Source organism: Archocentrus centrarchus, chromosome 13, assembly GCF_007364275.1.
Source record: "Archocentrus centrarchus isolate MPI-CPG fArcCen1 chromosome 13, fArcCen1, whole genome shotgun sequence".
Classification (NCBI taxonomy): Eukaryota; Metazoa; Chordata; class Actinopteri; order Cichliformes; family Cichlidae; genus Archocentrus; species Archocentrus centrarchus.
Genome location: NC_044358.1, coordinates 15,568,818 through 15,590,627, shown reverse-complemented (window position 1 = coordinate 15,590,627; position 21,810 = coordinate 15,568,818). Strand labels below are relative to the sequence as shown.

The 21,810-nt window shown below is 43.4% G+C and overlaps 3 protein-coding genes across 5 annotated transcripts; 2 read left to right on the top strand and 1 right to left on the bottom strand.

Annotated features, from left to right (window-relative positions):
- Window positions 1-117: 117 nt before the first annotated feature.
- LOC115791235 (uncharacterized) lies at window positions 118-2,746 on the bottom strand. The gene is made up of 5 exons (XM_030745398.1): window positions 2,703-2,746; window positions 1,145-1,438; window positions 744-907; window positions 257-597; window positions 118-159 (listed from the first exon to the last, which is right to left on the bottom strand). Exons 1-4 carry the CDS (start codon window positions 2,733-2,735, stop codon window positions 453-455), a joined length of 636 nt encoding a protein of 211 aa, XP_030601258.1. The 5' UTR covers window positions 2,736-2,746; the 3' UTR covers window positions 118-159; window positions 257-452.
- Window positions 2,747-7,185: 4,439 nt separating this feature from the next.
- rab30 (RAB30, member RAS oncogene family) lies at window positions 7,186-11,284 on the top strand. 3 transcript variants are annotated; one of them, XM_030744088.1, is made up of 5 exons: window positions 7,186-7,339; window positions 8,767-8,860; window positions 8,950-9,033; window positions 9,120-9,287; window positions 9,545-11,284. In XM_030744088.1, the coding sequence occupies exons 2-5, from the start codon at window positions 8,768-8,770 to the stop codon at window positions 9,815-9,817; spliced, it is 618 nt and encodes a 205-aa protein (XP_030599948.1). In that variant the 5' UTR covers window positions 7,186-7,339; window position 8,767; the 3' UTR covers window positions 9,818-11,284. The 3 variants fall into 3 exon arrangements, with proteins under 3 accessions (XP_030599948.1, XP_030599947.1, XP_030599949.1); XM_030744087.1 differs by having other exon boundaries at window positions 8,762-8,860; XM_030744089.1 differs by having other exon boundaries at window positions 8,762-8,860; window positions 9,120-9,303; window positions 9,567-11,284.
- A 648-nt stretch (window positions 11,285-11,932) lies between these two features.
- On the top strand, window positions 11,933-21,036 carry prcp (prolylcarboxypeptidase (angiotensinase C)). The gene is made up of 9 exons (XM_030744413.1): window positions 11,933-12,451; window positions 15,404-15,544; window positions 15,626-15,727; window positions 16,006-16,187; window positions 16,611-16,768; window positions 17,329-17,501; window positions 19,275-19,442; window positions 19,532-19,719; window positions 20,185-21,036. The coding sequence occupies exons 1-9, from the start codon at window positions 12,284-12,286 to the stop codon at window positions 20,405-20,407; spliced, it is 1,503 nt and encodes a 500-aa protein (XP_030600273.1). The 5' UTR covers window positions 11,933-12,283; the 3' UTR covers window positions 20,408-21,036.
- The last annotated feature ends 774 nt before the right edge of the window (window positions 21,037-21,810 follow it).

Here is a 21,810-nt window from a genome sequence, read left to right as displayed (position 1 = left end):
CTTGAAATAGCAAATATGTTTGGCACAACAACGCATTCAGATCACAGTTCTGCTTGCAAGATCTACCAGACATGACAGGCTAGAAAAAAAAAAAAAAAAAAAAAAAAAAAGGAATAGGTCTGCCTTTTCACCAGTGAGCCTTCCAAAGTCTGAGTCCAGCTGAAACAAGGAAAAACAAAATAAGGTTTTGGAAAACTAAAAGTAGAACATTGTTGGTTCAGTAATAAACTGAAAAGACGAAAACAAGCAAACCTACCAGACTCGGCATGTCCAGAAACCGTGGATATTCACTTAATATCTCTGCGAGCGTGGGTGATTCTCTCATAATCCAGGCTCTGCGCTGGGTGAATGTTTTCTCCATGCCTGACTTAATTGCTGACAGGTTTTCTGAAGAGGGCCGCAACCTTTTGATCAAGGTGACCCACTCATTGGTGGTGTTGTCATTTTCAGTCTCAGTAGCATTGAATGTCTGTGATATGTTGTTTCACTTGTTCACTTACAAATCTCTCCCCTTGTCCAGCCACCTGGACACTCAGAGATGGGAAGGTGGCAATGACGCTCCTTGCTAAGGCCAGCTTGTCTTCATTAAGGGGATAACTGGAGGAAAAAAGACCACTTATTCTCAGTCATTTACTCAATTTACTCATACGACAGAATATCATATTTTACAGCATCAGTTCACAAAGAGATTTGTAAAGTAAAAAAAAAACAATTCCAAAGTGACAACAAAGAACAATACTTACAAACCACACTTCTCAACTAGATCTCCTACGCATGTCTTCACAAGAAGCTTTCTTAACTGCACTGACAGGAAACCTGTGGTTTCGTACTCCTGAAGAATCTGTGGAGCTTTCTTCATGAGTAATGACTGTAAGGGCTGACTGTCCTCTCCCCTATTAGTATGGGGCTGTGGAGGATAAATAATAGTTATTGCTGCAGTATGTTTAATGTCATCACAATAATCTTGAATCTAAGAACTATAAAGAAAAACTGAATAAAGTTGGTGATTTAATTAGTAAACTTTTCAACCAGTAAAATTACAAATAAATTCACTCTGTAAACAAGCTGAAACATTAAATGCTGATTTTAAATTAACATGAGAACAATATAAAAAATAAATATATTTTTCCAACTCAAACAGTACCTGGTTTTGATTAATCTCCTCAAGAGAAGCTTCCATCAGGGGCCCTCTAGTTGACAGGAACATGTGGAATCTGTCAAAGTCCTTAATTTCCACATTTGTGTCGATATCAGTGTATTCCAAGAAGTCAGATTTATACTTTAATATCCTGTCCAAAACACAGCCAGATTGCTGGGCAAGAGTTTGTTCAATAAGATTCTTGGTACTTGAAACATGAAGAATTTTTTTAGAAGTCTCTTTTTCATTTTGAAAAGTTGTGACAAGGACTTTGACAGATTCCAGATTGTCAAATGAAAACTGAAAAAGGGAATACACAAAATAATAAAATTAGTACATTTTAATCTAGATTATAGACTTGCAAAAAAAATACTTAAATTTGTTGGCTTTTTATTTCAACACCATTATGGTCATAAACACCAGACAAACTAAATTTGTTGGATTGCAGCCATCTTAAAAATAATGTTACACAGAAAAGTTTTTCCTGATCTCTAGCTCGATTGTTATTCATCAGCAAATAATTCCATGCATGTTAATAATGTGTGTTGTCACTAATAAATAAATATAAATACTTTTTGTTTTTTTTAAAGATGTAAGTCTAAGAAACTAGTAAATCTCATAGCCTGTTATCTTGGGTGTTGAAAAGAATGTGCTATTGTTTGTAGCATAAAAAGCTTATTTATTTGTGTTAAGTGTGTGCCTTTGTACCTGCTGAATACTGCATGCCAATGAGATATTAACACACTTGCAAATGTTACTCACAGCATTAGGAGGGATGGTATACTTAGGAATATTTAGGAGCATGGCATATTTGAGAAAACTTAAATTCTGCTATATGTTGCACATTTACTCGTACTCCAGTGTTTAGTAAGGCTTATACAAAACCAATATTGATTTCTTCAACTAAAATTTTTAAAACAGACCTACTTTTGTACATGAAATTTTACCATTTAAAAACACAACCACCTCCAGGATGGAGTAAAATAAAAGTAATCCAATTTCTTAGCCTTCTATGACTATTAGTATACTGTACAAAACTGAGCAACAAACCAAATTCCTATATGTCAGATTTTTGAAAGTTACTATACCTTGCGGTTGCTCCACGGTATCACATCAAACTTAGCACAAGGCTGACATTTTGCAATTACTTCTACATTTTTTTTGGGGGGGGGGGGGGGGGGGGGGGGGTTGCCTGATGAGTTTTACCGTAGTTTAGCATAAGTGTGCTCCCTAACAGCTCATATTATTTTTTCAATGAGGTCAGATAATCACGAGAAAATATTACCGGGGTTTGACTTTGCCACAACACAGCAGAAATGACAGGAAAACTGGATACTACTGTAGTGGATGCACATGAAAGGAGTCCTACTGCTTGACCATTCCACTTAAATTTTCGCTAGCTTCGTTGAGCCAGCTAACTTTGACACAAGCCCAGCATAACTTTTCAGAGTACTACCCGTGGTAGCACGAAAAAATACTATAACATTTTTTCAACTATTTATTCGGCAAGTTCAAATAAGACCAACATGTTACCATTGCATTAAAACAAATTAAAAGTACTTACGAAAGTGGCTGTTACAGACGATGCAGCCTCCATCTTTGCCTCCTTTGTTAACTTAGTCCGCAAGGCGGGAAAGGCTTCCTCCAATGAGAAGAGATCTGTTGGTTTAATCCCGCCCATTTATGCTGCCTTGATGTTGCTCCTTGCTTGGCAGTCTGGTGTAATCAGCTAACCCTTTCTTCGCTCCTAACCATTCTCATACTTTACAATTATTATATTTACTGTGAATATATTATATTATTGTGAATATTCAAGAATCCTCTGGATATTTTATTGACAAACAGAAAGTAAGCATGTATTAAAATTATGTAAAAAATCCTAATACATTAATTTAATGGAATGTGTTTAATATATTACTCATTAAAATGAGCAGCAAATATGCTTACTTCTTGTATTTCTCTATGTTTAATTATTCCATCCATCCATCCATCCATCCATTTTCTTCCGCTTATCCGGGGCCGGGTCGCGGGGGCAGAAGCCTAAGCAGAGAAGCCCAAGCTTCCCTCTCCCCAGCCACCTCCTCCAGCTCATCCGGAGGGACCCCAAGGCGTTCCCAGGCCAGCCGAGATACATAATCTCTCCAGCGTGTCCTGGGTCTACCACGGGGCCTCTTCCCGGTGGGACATGCCCGGAACACCTCACCCAGGAGGCGGCCAGGAGGCATCCTAATCAGATGCCCGAGCCACCTCAACTGGCTCCTTTCGATGTGGAGGAGCAGCGGCTCTACTCTGAGCCCCTCCCGGATGGCCGCACTCCTCACCTTATCTCTAAGGGAGAGGCCAGCCACCCTTTGAAGGAAACTCATTTCTGCCGCTTGTATTCGCGATCTTATTCTTTCGGTCACTACCCAAAGCTCGTGACCATAGGTGAGGGTAGGAACGTAGATCGACCGGTAAATCGAGAGCTTCGCTTTTACGCTAAGCTCCCTCTTCACCACGACGGACCGGTGCAGCGTCCGCATCACTGCAGAAGCAGCCCCGATCCGCCTGTCGATCTCCCGTTCCCTTCGCCCATCACTCGTGAACAAGACCCCGAGATACTTAAACTCCTCCACTTGAGGCAAGAACTCGTTCCTGAGCCGGAGATGGCACTCCACCCTTTTCCGGCTGAGGACCATGGCCTCAGACTTAGAGGTGCTGATTCTCATGCCAGCCGCTTCACACTCGGCTGCGAACCGTTCCACTGCGAGCTGGAGGCCCCCCTCCGATGAAGCCAACAGAACCGCATCATCTGCAAAAAGCAGAGATGAGACTCTGAGGCCACCAAGGAAGAAGCCTTCCGCCACCTGGCTACGCCTAGAAATTCTGTCCATAAAAATTATGAACAGAATCGGTGACAAAGGGCAGCCCTGACGGAGTCCAACACCCACAGGAAACAAATCCGACTTATTACCGGCTATACGGACCAAGCTCTCACTGTGGTTGTACAAGGACTGAATGGCCCGCAACAATGGGCCAGACACCCCATACTCCCGCAGAACCTCCCAAAGAACACCCCGAGGAACACGGTCGAATGCCTTCTCCAAGTCCACAAAGCACATGTAGACTGGTTGGGCAAACTCCCACGCACACTCGAATATCCTTGAGAGGATAAAGAGCTGGTCCAGCGTTCAACGACCAGGACGAAAACCGCATTGTTCCTCCTGAATCCGAGGTTCGACTAACGGACGCACCCTCCTTTCCAGCACCCTGGCATAGACCTTACCGGGGAGGCTGAGGAGTGTGATCCCCCGAAAGTTGGAGCACACCCTCCGGTCTCCCTTCTTAAAGATGGGGACCACCACCCCGGTCTGCCAATCCAATGGCACTGCCCCAGATCTCCACGCGATGTTGCAGAGGCGTGTCAACCAAGACAGCCCTACAACATCCAGAGCCTTCAGGAACTCAGGGCGAATCTCGTCCACCCCAGGGGCTCTGCCACCAAGGAGTTGTTTAACTACCTCAGTGACCTCACCCCCAGTGATGGTCAAGTCATCCCCCTCATCCCCAGACTCTGCTTCCACTACAGAAGGCGTGTCAGTGGGATTCAGAAGGTCCTCGAAGTATTCCTTCCACCGTCCGACTATAGCCTCAGTTGAAGTCAGCAGCACCCCCCCCGCACTATAAACAGTGTGAGTGAAGCACTGCTTTCCCCTCCTGAGTCGCCTGACGGTTTGCCAGAATCGCTTCGATGCCGTCCGAAAGTCTTTTTCCATAGCCTCACCAAACTCCTCCCACACCCGAGTTTTTGCTTCAGCCACTGGCCGAGCTGCATTCCGCTTGGCCTGTCGATACCTGTCAGCTGCCTCCGGAGTCCCACAGGCTAACCAAGCCCGATAGGACTCTTTCTTCAGCTTGATGGCTCCCTTCACCTCCGGTGACCACCATCTGGTTCGGGGGTTACCACCACGACAGGCACCAACCACCTTGCAGCCACAGCTCTGAGCAGCAGCCTCAACAATGGAGGTGCGGAACATGGTCCATTCGGACTCAATGTCCTCAGCCTCCCTCGGAATGCTGTCGAAGTTCTGCCGGAGGTGGGAGTTGAAGATCTCCCGGACTGGGGCTTCTGCCAGGCGTTCCCAGAGCACCCTCACAATACGTTTAGGTGTGCCAGGTCTGTCCAGCATCTTCCCCTGCCACCTGATCCAACTCACCACCAGGTGGTGATCAGTTGACAGCTCAGCTCCTCTCTTCACCCGAGTGTCCAGAACATACGGCCGCAGATCTGATGATACGATTACAAAATCGATCATCGACCTGCGACCTAGGGTGTCCTGGTGCCATGTGCACTTATGGACATCCTTGTGTTCGAACACGGTGTTTGTTATGGACAAACTGTGGTTTGCACAGAAGTCCAATAACAAAACACCATTCGGGTTCAGATCGGGCAGGCCGTTCCTCCCAATCACGCCACTCCAGGTCTCACTGTCATTGCCCACGTGAGCGTTGAAGTCTCCCAGCAAGACTATGGAGTCACCAGATGGAGCACTCTCCAGCACCCCACCCAGCAACTCCAAAAAGGGTGGGTACCCTGAACTGTCATTCGGCGCATAAGCGCAAACAACAGTCAGGACCCGTTCCCCAGCCCGAAGGCGCAGGGAAACTACCCTCTCGTCCACCGGTGAAAACTCCGACGTACAGGCAGCAAGCCGGGGGGATACAAGAATACCCACCCCAGCTCGCCGCCTCTCACCGAGGGCAACTCCAGACTGGAACAGAGTCCAGCCCTTCTCCAGGAGACTGGTTCCAGAGCCCAGGCCATGCGTTGAGGTGAGCCCAACTATGTCTAGCTGGTATCTCTCAACCTCACGCACTAGCTCAGGCTCCTTCCCCACCAGAGAGGTGACATTCCATGTCCCAACAGCCAGTTTCGATAGCCGGGGATCGGTCCGCCAGGGCCTCCGCCCTCGGCCACCGCCCGACACACATTGCACCCGACCCCTACGACACCTCCTGCGGGTGGTGGGCCTGCAGGAGGGCGGGCCCATGTAACCTCTTCGGGCTGCGCCCGGCCAAGCACCACGGGCTAATGCCTGGCCACCAGACGCTCTCCCTCGAGCTCCCTCCCCAGGCCTGGCTCCAGGGTGGGGCCCCGGTAACCCTATCCCGGGCAGGGTAAACTGTTCCCTTGTTTTTTCACTCATAAGGGTCTTCTGAACCGCTCTTTGTCTGGACCCTCACCCAGGACCAGTTTGCCATGGGAGACCCTGCCAGGGGGACAAGCCCCCAGACAACATAGCTCCTGGGATCACTGGGACACACAAACCCCTCCACCACGATAAGGTGGCGATTCACGGAGGAGTTAATTATTCCCCAAAGGAAAATATTTTTTGTGCTGCATCATTTATGAAAGTGATTAAATCCCGTTACAATACAGTAATAATGATACTAGAAAATTTTGAGTTAGGGTAAAAAGTTATAAATAAAAAAAAACAGAAAAAAAATACCAGTTGTTTTCACTGAGCGGAATTATGCCATCTGATGGCAGGAGGGAGTAAAGTATATCTGACAAACACAAACATGTGTTGAACTATTCGACACATACTGTGTGTTATACGTTTTGTTGCCATTTTAACACATTGTGTGTTAAAATTAACACAAAATGTGCTTTAAATGTAATAACACATATTTTGTGTTATTTTTTAACACATCTCTTATAAGAGTGTGACCATTTTTCTTATAATTATTTTCAATTTTATCTTGACTAAAATGCAAGAAAAAAAAAAGAGGTCAAACACATTTGTCTAAAATTCCCTCTGAGTTTCTTCTTGGTCTGAATCCACCCGCAGCAGCCAGTGGAGGAAAAGCAGCTGGGAAACGCTCTGGTTTCCAGTCCGCAGAGCTCCGCATCCGTTTGACTCCTTTAAGCTTCGCTGGGTAAATTCTGTGTATTTTCTTGAGCGTGTTACCCATGGAGTATTTTTCTGAAGGCAGTAGATGTAACGCGTTACTTTGCATGTGAACTGATGACATCATTGAGGGCAGGCCTCCCCCTCCCTCCCTCCCTCTCTGCCTCCTCTATCAGACGGGCTGCTGCTGAGCTCCTGAGGACACACAGCCGGAGGAATTATGCCCTGCCCAGCAGCGGCTTTGCCCGTTTGAAGAGCTGACCTATGCATACCAAGTAGTTCTAAGTCCGGGGATATCCCCGTGTTTTTGGTAAGTGCAAATGATCTCTCGGCTCGGTGCGCAGGGCAGACTTTGATTTTTTCTCCTTGCTGCATCTGCGGATAAAAGGGCCAGAATCACACGCTGTAGCCGCTAGTTGCTACTGTTGCTAGCGTCACCCGAAAGGCTTTCAACTCTGATTAAAAATGCAACATAATTAGCCAGAAGTGTAACGTTGCTTCACATAACGACACGTGCAGGATGCTGCAGTTTCTCTCGCCTTTGAGGACGTAAAATGTTGGTGAAGATGGGAATGCGACACGGAAAGAAGTGTTTCACTTTACTGCAAGAAAGGGTTAAATTATTCCTTCAAAATGAGCTTCTCTGTAGCAACATTGTCACCCAGTGATCGCGTCTTCTCGCAAGCAACAGTTTGTTTCCCTCAAATGTGTTTTTTACAGTAATATGTTCAGTTTCTGCGCAGGCCCGATTCTCCATTTTTGCACAGGGGCGCGCAGGGAAAGGCATCGCAGAGCGAAAAATTGTGCGATATTGTCACTGTTTACATACATTTCACATGACGCTGTGTTGTGTGTGGGCACCGAGCAAAGAAACCGCTACAGCTTGGCGTTTGGTGCTTTGAGCAGGCTGTACTGTTTCAGTCTCCGTGACTGCAAGTGATGCACGGCCCCCAAAACTGCAGCTGACCAAAAAAGAAAGGGAGGAAAAAACTTGTGCATATATATATATATATATATATATATATATATATATATATATATATATATATATATATATATAAATATCAAAAATGAGGAGATTTAGTGCAGGAGTGAAGCGGAAATGTTTATTACCAAAGTACAGTGTCTGAATCCCGTATTTTATATCAAAAATGGCAATTTTACTACAAAGATGAAAACTACTCCATTAAAAAGAGACACATGAACTTATTTAAACCACGTAATTACTTGAGAATAGTAGAAAGACACATTCTATTCTCTCTAGTGGAACTTCTCACAGCTATTTCAGTGAATAAGTAACATGGCTGGCTGGTATAAAAGGAACATCCCAGAGAAACGTGCAGGGTTGGATGGACCAGTCTGTAATAGACAGAAGTGTTCAAATTCTTAAAAACAATAAAATATTGCGTTTCTCCAGTAAGTGAAAAGGAAATACCTCTTTGTGAGTTAGTGTCTGTGTAATTCTGCTAATAAGCAGAATATGAACTCGAATCACTCACTGAAGGGGCATAGCTTACTCACTGTTTCTCCCATATGTCTTAGCCAAGCTTATTCAGCTCTGATTTTACTTGTGGTCTGAGCCCTGATGGTTACACAACCGTTTTTAGTTTCATCAGCATCTTTGGTGTGCGTCATGTGACTTCAGATTTATGCCAGTAGCTTGGAGTGCCCGGAGACAAGCAGTTTAAAGTTGGACTTTGCTTATCACCTCTTTCTTTTCTTTTTTTTCTAGTTTAGTATGAGCATGGAAGATTATGACTACCTGTTCAAAATAGTTCTGATAGGAAATGCTGGAGTTGGGAAGACATGTCTCGTCCGGCGCTTTACTCAGGTTTGTATCCTCTCTGTGTGTCTGAGTTTGTAGCTGTTGAATTGCACAGTGCAGGAGTGTTAAATTATAACATCTGCTTCTGATTGTAGGGCCTTTTCCCACCTGGACAAGGGGCTACTATTGGAGTAGATTTCATGATTAAGACTGTGGAAATCAAAGGGGAGAAGGTCAAGGTGCGCCAAGGTTACATTTTGTGTGCAGTTTTAATGTTTTGTATCAGTTTGGACTGTTGCCTATTTGACCATATTTTATTTTGCAGCTACAAATATGGGACACAGCTGGACAGGAGAGATTTCGCTCCATTACTCAGAGTTATTACCGTAGTGCCAACGCCCTCATTCTTACGTATGACATTACCTGTGAGGACTCCTTCAGGTGCCTTCCAGAGTGGCTGAGGGAGATCGAGCAGTATGCCAACAACCAAGTGGTGACTATATTAGTCGGTATGAAAGCATTACTTTGCACTTTTAATAACTCACAAGCTTATCTTTGTCATCCGCATTGTTTTGTGTGATTTTCTTTTTACATTTTTTTTTTGTCATTTCTGAGAACACACAGTCCTTGCTCAAATCCATCCCACACATTACCCCCCCCTTATTCTCATCTGTCTCATTAAACACCCACCACTGTTTAGTCAGACTGCAACAAGCCAGACATGTATGTTTTTTCCCCTTTTGTTGACAGATGGATGTTGCGTGTTTTATAGGTAATAAAATAGATCTGGCAGAGAAGAGAGAGGTCCTCAGGCAGAGGGCTGAAGACTTTGCCGAGGCCCAGAGCATGCTGTACCTGGAGACGTCAGCCAAAGAGTCTGACAATGTTGAGAAACTTTTTCTCGACCTGGCCTGTGAGCTCATTCGAGAGGCCAAGCAGAACAAGCTGGATAACAGTGACACTGCCCCGATGCCTGGCGAGGGAAAAACTATCAGTTACTTGAGCTGCTGCAACATCAATTAGAGAAAGCTCAGCCACGGGGCTGTTTTTAACTAAGTAGCCATTGACTGTAGAGGGTAGGTGACTGATCCCCAATACCTCCGTCCCACTAAGATGGTATAAAGCCACATCTTAGTCTGGTCATTTCTAGTCCCATGCCTTTTTTAAGCTCTACAAGGGAATTTGTTACCTTAGTTTGGCCTGCCAGGAGCAAGCGTTTTAAGATGCTACCATTTAGGAGAACGTTTGTCCGCAGTGTAACAGGATATAAAGCGTTAGCCTGATGCATCCGGGAATCTGAGTAAAGCTCTGTTTTATGATCATCATGGTGAAATGGCAGGACTTTTTTTTTTTTTTTTTCCTGTTGGGGTTTTAGAATCCATTTTCATTGAAAGTCAGTTTTCACCAGCAGTATTACGTGAGTGAAAAGCTTTGCCAGGTATTTTGTTACAGATCCCACGTAGTTTACAAAATGTTTAATGATCATTAGAGGTGATAGGATAATGGTAACAACATGTTTACATACAGAACATCTCGTAGATTAACAAGTTTGATTAAACTGTAAACAGAAACGTTGCAAAAATGACCCTAAAATCTGTTGCACAATCATTTATTTTCCACTACGGTTTCTTCTGCTCTGATATTTGTGTACGATTTGTGTAACTTTCATAATTTTACTTCTGAATCATTGTTTGCACCTGTCATTACATACTGTGAAATATTAGTTCCCAATAAATGAGTTTACCTGCTGCTAAAATGTGTTTGTCGAATAAAATAAACTGAAAAACACGTATAAATGCTACAGTATTCTGTGACGCCATTAATATTCTTTTTTTTAGTATACTTGCAGTGCTTGTGATTAGTCAGTTTATTTAGTATGAAGCAATTGGAAAAGCCGTCATCAGCAGAAATTGTGAGCTGTTTATTCAAATTAGCTTCTTTTTTTTTGAATGGTCATATTTTTGTTACCCATAGGCGTGAATATTTCTGCCTCTGTTGTTGCTGCCTAGCCATGAAATTATTTGAAGGGTTATGTTAATGTAGTTTTGTATAACTTGTTGTATTTCATATGCTTTTATTGTAAAATTTTCTCAATTCAGCATGTTTAGCCATTTTTTGTAGTGTTTAAATTTATCTTTCGTATATTTGCCATAACTGTAAAGTACTGTATTGCACAATGCCATGTACTGCACACTTATTTTTATTGTTATAACATGTTGTCTTTTGTTGTACAGTAGTACATCTTGGCACTTTGCTTCTATAATTTTGTATTTTTCCATAATCCCTTTGTAAAACTAGCAAGCATTTTATTTTGCCTTTAACCTTAAATTTTACAGCAGTTACTTGTAACTAATCCCTCGCATCTTCCTGTGAACTCTATGGGAAATACAAAGGAAACACTAATGGGATGTTGTGCTTCTCTTCCTTTATGTGTACAAAATGATCCCTGAAATATTCTGTATAACATTAAACCTCTAAATACTCTTAAAATGCGTCTTTTCATGGTGTTCACAAGAATTTTATTTTGAAAGCTTTGCCGGAAGCTCGGTGGAGCAGTGCAGGGCGAACCGGAAATGGAAGACTTATTTTCCAGTACATGTGGTACAGTCGTCTGTGAATACCAGAATATCTGTGATTGGTATTTCTTCAGAGCGTATTTGAAATTAAGTGTGTAGACACCTCAACGAAAACGTTAAATAATTTAAATATATCTTTCATTAGAGATGAACATCTTACTTTGAAGTGTCGCCGGAAGTTAAATTTGAGGTGCGGGGTCACATGACAAAGAACGGCAGGCAAGTAGACATTGATGTAAAGCTACTTACTTTTAGGAAGTAACGAGAAGCTTTTGAGTACTTTTTGTGCAGTTGTCTCTGTGACTACCTGAGTATCAGAAATTAGTATTTCTCCAGAAACTGCAATATTTGAAAGTAGTCAAGCGTACGCTTGTGTGACGTATTTCCGGTAATTTCATCAGTGAGCGTAATTGCTGCTTACTACACCAAATATAGCTTAACTAACTACATAATATGTATGTATGTATAAGAGATCGCAAGTGTGGGCAGTGGTGTTACTAGTATATTTCGAATGAAACTTCCATATCCTAAAACCATAAAGCAGCACTGTGAGCATATAGAACTCACATTCCCATCAACCACTGCAAGCTGTCTGCTGTAGGAACCATCTGCCGTCTGCTTCATAAACACGGGACAGCCAGCTGGCTGCAGCTAATTCAAACTTATTAAAATGTTTGTTAGACTTTGAACCCGATGTTTACCGCGCAGCTGCAGGTCTGAAGCTAAATGTAGGTCACGGGCCGCCCGGTAACACCTCTGTAGATGTGCTGACAGGGTAGTCTCACTTCCTTTCTTTGACGGGACGAGTCCTCCTCAGTCATCCCACTGCAGACACAGACACACGGCTCCTGCGACCTCGTTAATGATGCGCTGAAGATCAGTTTGTTGTGAGCTGACTGTGACGGTTACAGCCATGAGGACGCAGGTTTCGGACAGGGCTGCAGCGACCTGCATCCTAATGTTGTGTTTGGTCTGTTTACACGTGACCGCCCTCAAATCGCAACTTTTTACCCGGCTGGGTGGGCTGCCTTACTCCCCCGAGCCTCCAGTCAGCTATAAAACATTTTACTTTGACCAGAAGGTGAGTTTAAAATTGATCAAAATGTACTTTTCGCCTTATTTTACAAGTCTGTTTTACACTGTTGTGTTTCTCTTTTACTTCTTTCTCTTTCACTTCCCCTTGAAATACATTATTTGTGCCTTATTGGGAATGGATTCAATAGTGTAAAAGGGAAGTGAGCCCAGTGCTTTTGACATAAAGCAATGTTTTCTGAAAATATAACAGACTTTCACTGATTTACTCACCTTTTAATGCCACCAACATGAAAATACTTTACTTCATTGTTTTGTATGTGAATAATTGCACCACTTGCTCTTTCTAAAATTCCCACTGCACTTAATTCTATAAAGGTTCATGTGTTGTGTCTGCGGACAATAGGTGTTTCCATCTGGCTTCCTGTAGTGAAGGGAAAATCAGATCACAACTGGCTTGGTTCCTGCCAGCAGATCTGTAACTATGCTTCCTGGCTCCCTGCCTAAAGAGGTCTCCAGGGCTCAGTGAATGTGAAAGACTTTATCTCAGGGGGTGGGTTGAAAGATCTTCACTCAGCTTTTTCATGTTCCATTTACGGTTACTTTATGGAGATTAAGGTTGCATGCTGCAGGTGTGTGCCGCAACACATCAAGCCACCAGGTTGCTTCAGGCTGTGGAAGCAAAACCTCTGAAGGGCATTGGACATTTTTTGGTGTACTGGTTACTTAGAGGTGACTCTTTATCTTCATACACTGATTATTAGCTGCTACACAAACTTAATACAGGTTAAAATGGTTTCATATTTGCAATATTATGCCAGTTAGTTAAAGCCAGTCTCCAGCTAACTCAGACTTTTTGTCAATTTTGCAAAAAAGTTTCCAAAAGCTGTGAGAAACCAATCCACTGCATACAGGAGTGAATGGAAACAATCCAACTAATGATACAGGCAGAAGAATAAAGCTAGGATAAGCTCTTTATAATATAGAAATTAACACCTGTTTTTTATGAATTGTTAAAAAAAAAAAAACAGGAAAGTACGTGATGCCACTGTTTATAGTGAGCATTTAATAGAGCAAAGAACCAACCAATTAATAGAGAAAATAAATCACATGTAGACTAAGATGTATTAATAAGTAACAGTTCCATACTATAAATAATGTGTCTGCAATAAAGAGTGTTTGGGTTAGAGGAAAAAGCTCCACACCTGGTCCAGCCCACAGCATCCTGTGCAATCAGCCAAGCTGACAAAAAGATAAAGGCCATTTCCTCTCTTCTGACACCCACCGTCCCGCCTGATGTGGTTTATTTAGCCGAGCAACAAGCTTCTTCTGGACAAGTAGGACAAATAAAATCCTTGTACTGTAAACTACTTTTCAGTAGCAGTAACTACTCTCTTTTAGCAGAAAAGAAGCATCAACCATGCCATCTTTTTCCTTTTCTTTGAAACTTGATGTGAAGAGAGCACCAGCAGACGTCAGGAAATCCTCCCAACTGCATTCTGCCTCAAGACAATGAATGGAAATGTCCTTTAGCATCCTTCAGATGAACTTTAGTGGAGCTTGTGCTTAAGTTGTTTCCTTCATGTTGCCATTTGCGGGACAGCAGATGCAGCCTCCTGTCTCGAGGAGTTGTTAACACAGCGATCCCGTAGATGTGCAGCACAGGGTTTGAATTTTAATCAAACCAAACCAAAGAGTTGCTGCTTGCCGCCCCCACATGGCGGCGCTAGTAACCAGGGCGTGGATCCCTTATGAAACCAATCTCAGAGGTTTTGTGATGCGCATACTGAGTGGGTGCAATTGATACAGTACTCACCAGGGGTCCTTTTGGTGAAGCGCTTAATATATTCAACCACTTTAGCTGTGCCATTTGGGGAGCAGTTTTTAATGGTAATTTTTTTTCTGCATTACAAGAGAATGAAATGCAACATTAAAAAAAAAAACAGGAATAAATTAAGGGGGAAAATAATGAAGCAAAATCTTACAAAGTAACGCTTTTATCCCAGAACTCCAACATTACACTTTGGTTGCCCAAAACCACCGACTCCTACCTCCCTGCCAAGCTGCTGAACTTTTCCTTTAAACTAACTGTCTCATGATCCCATCACACTTAAAGCACTGCCAAGTGTGAAGGAGTCGTGGGTTGAATGAACACATTGTGGCCCCAGAATCTTTTTGCTGTCATTGGCTCATAAAATTGCTGCCTCCTTTGTATCCACCGAGGAGGGAAGAGAGCGAAAACGAGGCGAAAAAACAAAACGAAACATTTTGTGTGTAAGAATTGGGGTGTGGGGGGTGTGTGTGTGTGTGTGTGGGGTAAAGGGTTGGACCACTCAGTAGCCTCATGGGGCTGCCTTCCCTGTGAAGTTGTTGGTTTCTTTCTGCCTTTGTTTAATAAAGAATACAGGAAATATGGTTGAAAGGGGAAGATATCCCAGATTCCCTGAGGTTTTATGAAAGGATATTTCAGAGCCCATCTTAAGTGGAACTAATGTGGCATCCCTTAAAGTGGCTCCAGTGTTTTTTAATACAAATTGGGGCTAATTACCCCAGAATCCAACCTCAGGGCTGTCATTTCCCAACACCACGGCTGGCACGTGGCCAGGTATCCAGCGATTACACCGACCTCAAAGCAGGCTCTGCTCACTGGACTGCACCCCCATCACTTTAGTCTGATGACAAGTGTGACCAATTCCTAAAGGGTTTGCTTTTAACAATCTCTAGATGATATTTTACATTTTGTGCTGCTGGCTCAGATTTTTGCTCAGCTGCTTTGTTTGCTGTGTGTCTCAAATCTAGACAAATTCCCGCTTTAAAAGCACTTTGAATGCTAATCATTCGTTTCAGATTTTCAGATTTCCGGACAATACTTCACGGCGCTCTTATCGAGCTACTTCCCTCACAGTCGCCAAATTCAGATGCTTGCTATTGTGTTCTGTTTCTGAACAAGATTTTATGGTAATTATATTTACTGTCTTTTTTTTTTTTTAAATTGTCACAGATTGACCATTTTGGATTCCTCGAGGATGGCACCTTCAAACAGAGATACCTTCTGTCTGACAAATACTGGCAGCAGCCCGGAGGACCCATTTTGTTCTACACTGGAAACGAAGGCGACATCACCTGGTTCTGCAACAACACCGTAAATATCCAGCCCCTCCCTTGTGTGTTTACATCACACATAATCCTCGGTCTAGTTCGGCACCTGTTGTTCTCTCTTTAGGGCTTCATGTGGGAGATTGCGGAGGAGTTGGGCGCCATGCTGGTTTTCGCAGAGCATCGTTACTATGGAGAGTCCCTGCCATTTGGACCAGACTCTTACAGTGTAAGTGAAGCTGCAGAGTCACGCGTGCACATCTAAGTCTAATTAAAATCTGATTAAATATGTATGGTTGCATTTTTTTTTCTCCTTTCTGGGTTCCAAGTCAGTAAGTTCAGTACAGTATTAACAAGAATTGGTCCTTAGAGGCAGATAATAATGCAGACGCACACACATTCTTTGCAGGAACTGGGGCATGTGGCAGACTGAGGTCTTAATATGATTGTCAGCTGAAATACATTTCACATCCTTCATATTAAATGCTGCTTGTTGTTTATTTGCAGGACAGCAAACATCTCAACTACCTGACCTCAGAGCAAGCCCTGGCAGATTTTGCAGTGCTGATCCAGAACCTTAAGGGTTCTCTACCTGGTGCTCAGCACAGCCCTGTTATCGCTGTTGGAGGATCTTATGGAGGAATGCTCTCTGCCTGGTTCAGGATGAAATACCCCCATGTAGTTGTTGGGTAAGATGCTGGTGCCGTTATTATGAAGTTGTTACAGGATGTCTTAAGTATCTAAGACATCATATAGAACAGCAGCGTTATCTTACCCTACTAGGGGATAATAAAGGGAGAGTAAGGGAGTTCAGATTTTCTTTTTCATCCAAAGTGGGTGAGTAAATGTCTAACACCAGATGATTATTTGAGCTAGCATGATGGATCTGTGCAGTCTGCTTCACAAGAGGCACAGCATGTGTGAGACATGAGGCAGCAGAGCCTGACTTATCGTTCTTTTGACTTCTTTGCCTCTTTGTCGTTGCCGTTTTCCCCCCAGAAAACATATTCACAAACACAACAAACACTAAATACCGAGGATGAATATGAATGTGCGGTTTGTGTCATTTGGAGAAAGAAAAAGAAAAGATTTTGTTTCTTCTTCTATTTCAGAGCTCTGGCATCCTCTGCGCCAATCTGGCAGTTCACTGGTATGGTGCCATGTGGAGACTTTTACAAAATAGTAACACAAGACTTTGCCAAAAGTGGCCATAACTGCGATGCGAGCATCAGAAAGTCGTGGAAGGCTATAAATAATGTCTCTTCCACAGGTGAGTTGCACTGTTATCGGTCATCCATCCATCCATTTTCTTCCGCCTATCCAGTTCAGGGTCGCGGGGTTGCTGGAGCCTCTGCTGGCTCTCATAGGGTCAGAGGTGGGGCACACCCTGGACAGGCCAAATTCACACCTACAGCCAACTTAGAATCACCAGCTATCTTACCTCATGCATGTGTTTGGACTGCGGGAGGAAGCTGCAGCACCCAGGGAGAACATGCAAACCCCACACAGAAAGGCCCCAGCCTGCATCTGAATCAGGACCTTCTCGCTGTGAGGCAACGGTGCTAACCGCCACCCCGCCGTGCAGCCTCTGTCTGAAATATGTCTTCTAATTTGAATTATTTCTAGGCCATAATCTGGCTGTTTTACTAATGCTGCCACATTAAACATGTCTAATCAGGTTATATGTTTATCTTTGCAAAAAAAAAAAAAATAACTGAGAATTTCAACATGTTAAAGTCCACATAGGTGAGCTACTACTGGCATGTGTACAGTCTGGAGCTTTTTCCACTAATCTAATGATGTAATTATTCTTTGCTCTCTTTGATTAAGTGTCTGGTCTTCAATGGCTGTCAGAAGAATTCAGTTTATGTGCCCCTCTTAAAAACAAAAATGATATCTTCACCTTCAAGAGCTGGCTTCAGGAGACCTGGGTGAATCTGGCCATGGTGGACTACCCGTATGAAGCGAACTTCCTGCAGCCGCTGCCTCGCTGGCCCATCCAGGTGAAAGCTAAGATCCAAATTAGTATTATAATTATTGGTATAGAAATCTGGGTATGATAGGGGCTGCTCTTCATGACCCCCAACACCCCAGAAAAGTAGTAAAATAAAAGTTTTTTTATGTTATACATCACTTTATGTGAATTTTCGGTTTTTACTTTATTGTTTGCCTTTTGGTTAAGCAGCTAATTTAGCCTGACAGGCTGCCCTTAATTGAAATGAATGTGTGATTCAGCCGATTGTGTTACAAGTGTTTGTTGTGGTCTTCCAGGCTTTTGTTTACAACAGCTGTCAACTAACTTCATTAATATTCATAAGGATCTTGTTTCTTTTAGATTTTAAGTATTCTTTAGATAAGCGGCTACAAGTAAGCCACCGTTCTTTTCTTCGGGCGCACCAATGGCCTTTTCATTTGCACACTCCATCAGATCTCTGAGGTGTTCCTGTTAGGGCGCTCACACGGCGCCACAGAAAGAGGTCATTTGCCCAGTGCGGCACATGAGGCTGTCGAACAAAAGTTCACTGCACAGCGGGATTGTAAAAAAATACTTAACTGGACACTCGACGAGGAAGAATAATTGGTTTAACAGTAAGAAAAATGCATCGTGTAACGTAGGCAAACTGCCATCTGTTGTTGTGTAAGAGCTTGTGACGGTACAGCAGCTGTTTTCCCGAGGCCGATTGACTCGGGTGAAGTGTATTCTACCAGTCACCCTGGCACGTCACGTGTACGAACCGAGCTCCGCTGCTGACCTCCGGTTCTGTGCTCGGTGGCTCGGTACCCCCCCGGGAGGGGCCTGCGCATGCTTTAAACCGCTTCTCTTGTGAGCCGTTTTTGGTTGTTTACCATTTGGCCGATGAATAGATGGTGGAGCATCATTATATGTGAAACAAACACTAGATGGTCATTTTGAGGTTTTTTTTTTGGCTCCTTGCCTTTAATGTATGCGACCCCTATGGGTGGTTTAAGCGGTTTAGGCAGTGGGTGCAAAGAGGAGCTTTTTTAATGACAAAGCTAATGTGATTATCTGAGTGAGTGTGAGAACGGGGTATTGAGGGCTTAGAGGAGGGAAATCTGTTGGCAGAGATGAATGTATAAGCCTAATCCTATCTGAAAAGTAAGGAGAAGATGCTTTAGAGCTATTGCGGTGTTTTTTTTTTTTCACAATATAAATCTTTGGTTGGACATGTCTGTGGCCCTCCTCATCCATCGACCACCAACTCCTCCCCAGCCTGCAGACAAAGGCCTTAGTAACAGACTCCACACTAGCGCAGCTCCCCTCCAACCTCCAAACAAGAAAGCCCAGTTTCTCTGCTGCACAAAGAGTGCAGAACAACAGCCAACTCCGCTGCTGCAACCATAACAACACACAGCGCAATCAGGCAAGAGCTGAAACTCAAATATTGATCATTCACGCTATTAATTCTGAAAGCCAACCCGTGGTCACACAAAACAATAGTTAAGGAGAGCAAAAACTTTAAATTTGAACTCATTTAGATCACTGGCTTTAAGTAAATGGATTTGTTTTCCCTCCGGTGCCAAGATTGGAGCAATAAATTCTAGTTCATTCTGGGGAATTTCATATGCAAATCAGGCGCCACCACGTTTTATGTGGAAAAACACTTTACGGGCCACGAGAAAGCAATCTTTAGTCTTGTAAACAACTTTGATGGACTAATGTTATTTAATGCATGCAGCTTTTTATAGCTGTAATATCGTGATTAAACTATAATGTAATTAATCGTCTTTGTTTTGCTTTTTAACATGTTTTCAAGGTGGTGTGCAAGTACCTCAGCTTCGATTCTGCCGTGTCTGACTACCAGCTGCTGCAAGGTGTCTCCCAAGCAGCGAAGGTTTACTATAACTACACGGGAAGCTCTCCCTGCCTGAACACATCGCAGACGGCAACCAGCAGCCTCGGCTACCTCGGCTGGTTTTACCAGGTGCGTAAAATCGTTCAGCGTCGTCACGCTGAGTAAATCGGGTGGCTTTTCCTGTCAGAATGAATATGTATTCAATCCCTCGTCCACAGGCCTGCACAGAGATGGTGATGCCCATGTGCACTGATGGCGTGCAGGACATGTTTGAACCCGAGGAGTGGAACTTCCAGGCCTTCTCCGACGAGTGCTACGCCATGTTTGGCGTCAGGCCACGGGCTGACTGGGCAGGTGCAGTCTACGGGGGAAAGGAGATCTCCTCTCACAGCAACATCATCTTCAGGTAAGCATTGCTAGAAAGATACCAGACTTAGATTTCTTGAGATTTCCCTGTTTGTCTAATGAAGCAAGACTAAGTTAAGTGGAGATTTTGACTTCCTTTTATTGTAGGGAAATCACAATGGGGGGAAAACACACGTATGTTAAACTTAAATGGCTCTGAAGCGCTATCACAACCTCTGATGTGGGCAAAATTAGGTTCTGTGCAGCTACAGCTTTTGACAAGGTATAAAAAGATCTTCAGAGACTCGATCGGTGGATTTTGAGAGCAGCGTTTTATAACTCTGTGAAAACTGCAAAAAAAGTCAGCGTATGTCATTTTTCAGCATGACGGCAGAGACTGCCGCTGGTTCAGTCACTTCACATTCACAGAAGTATCAGATATTACAGTACAAAGACAAAACACACACTGGGATCGCTTACGTACTGCGAATGAACAAAATATACTCTTTCCTCTTTCACATTTCAGTAATGGAGGACTCGATCCCTGGGCATCTGGTGGAGTCACTTCTAACATCTCACATTCTCTGGTTTCCATCATGATTCCTGATGGAGCCCATCACTTAGACCTGCGCTACAGCAATGACCTCGATCCACCCTCGGTCCGCGCTGCCCGGGCGTTAGAGGTGAAGTCTTTCCGGGAGTGGATTAAGAAGGCTAAAAAGACACATTGCGCTGCACCGACCCACTAGTCCCCAAAATTCTGCTCAACTAAGATATTGCTGATATCTGAGATTTAGCTTTAAGTTGGGTGATGTGTTTTTTTTTTTCCTGGTGCTTTCTCTGCCATTATGCCAAAGCTTGTTTACTTTAAAAAAAAAAAAATCAATTTCACTCCTTTTCTGTGTCAAACATTCAAATTTGAAGGGCTCAATGACAAAAAGTGCTGCAAAGAAATAAACCTGTTTGTCATAAAACTGCAGTATCCACTAATTTGATTGTGTTAAGGTGTTTTATCTCTCATGTGAAGTTTGCCTCCGAGCTCGAGTGCTCCTCTTTTGGTTTCCATTTATTGGAAAATTTGAGGTTTTTCTATTTTTTTTGTCACTCTCATTGATTAGCTGCTGTTATTATTCAGGCACATCTCTTAAAGTTATTGTAATATGCAGATTAAAAAAGCCTCAGGGGAACATTTGGGCACCAAATATAAAGCCGATCCATTCTGAAGGCTTCTGCTGCACTTGGTGTAAATATGAAACTCGATCTGTTTGTTGTTCACAGAAGAACACTGCCTTCCCTGCGTTTGATCGTTTTCTTGATTTGCTGTAATTCCCAAATAACTGTCAATGAAACTGATTAAAAAGCTACAGATTGACTGTCATCTAATCCTCCTTATTACGGATGTCCTGTGGTTCTGCCGAGCAGACTCCTATATTTTAGAAAAGCCGGCCGGGGCCTTCAAGTTTCCTTTCCACCTCGCAAGAACAACTACACGTGCTTGAGATTTAATAAAAACCCAATCGGAGGAGGCCAATAAAGTGAGTGGTGGGAGGTTATTGCAGCTTTCCCTGCTGACCTTACCCCTGCAGACCAACCTGTGGGATCCCCCCTCCCCGGCACGCATTAATTCACTGGCTGCCATTAAAGCTCTAAATTGAGGCACCGAGGCAGCCCATAGACTCTGGTTTGTCCCCCCTGCAAGTAATATTATTAATACAACTCCTGCGGTGCCGGGGTAGTTGAGAAAGGTTGATGGAAGGTTAAGAGTGAAGCGGTGAGCGGTTGCAGGAATCAGTCGGGATCCAAGAAGCTTTTTGTAGTTCGCTTTTTCTTTATTCGCTTTTTTAAAATGTCAAGATAAAAGACTCAAATGCCATGAAAATACTAAGACTAACCAGCACCACCGCTAATGAAAACATGTCTCCCTGCTTTGTAATTTTCTTTCTTTCTTTTTTTTTTTAACCCTCTTCTTTTAAAGCAAAAATCCCTGACATGACACGACCTTGTGATGCAGATGGGAAACATGTCATGCGCTGGTATGCGGGTTGATTTTCAACCAGGAGACACAAAGGCTGACTCCTCAGCGTTTTGTCACAGGCTTGACTGAATTTCAGACGCCTCAGTAGGAAGAAACATAGCTAAACATGGGGGAGGG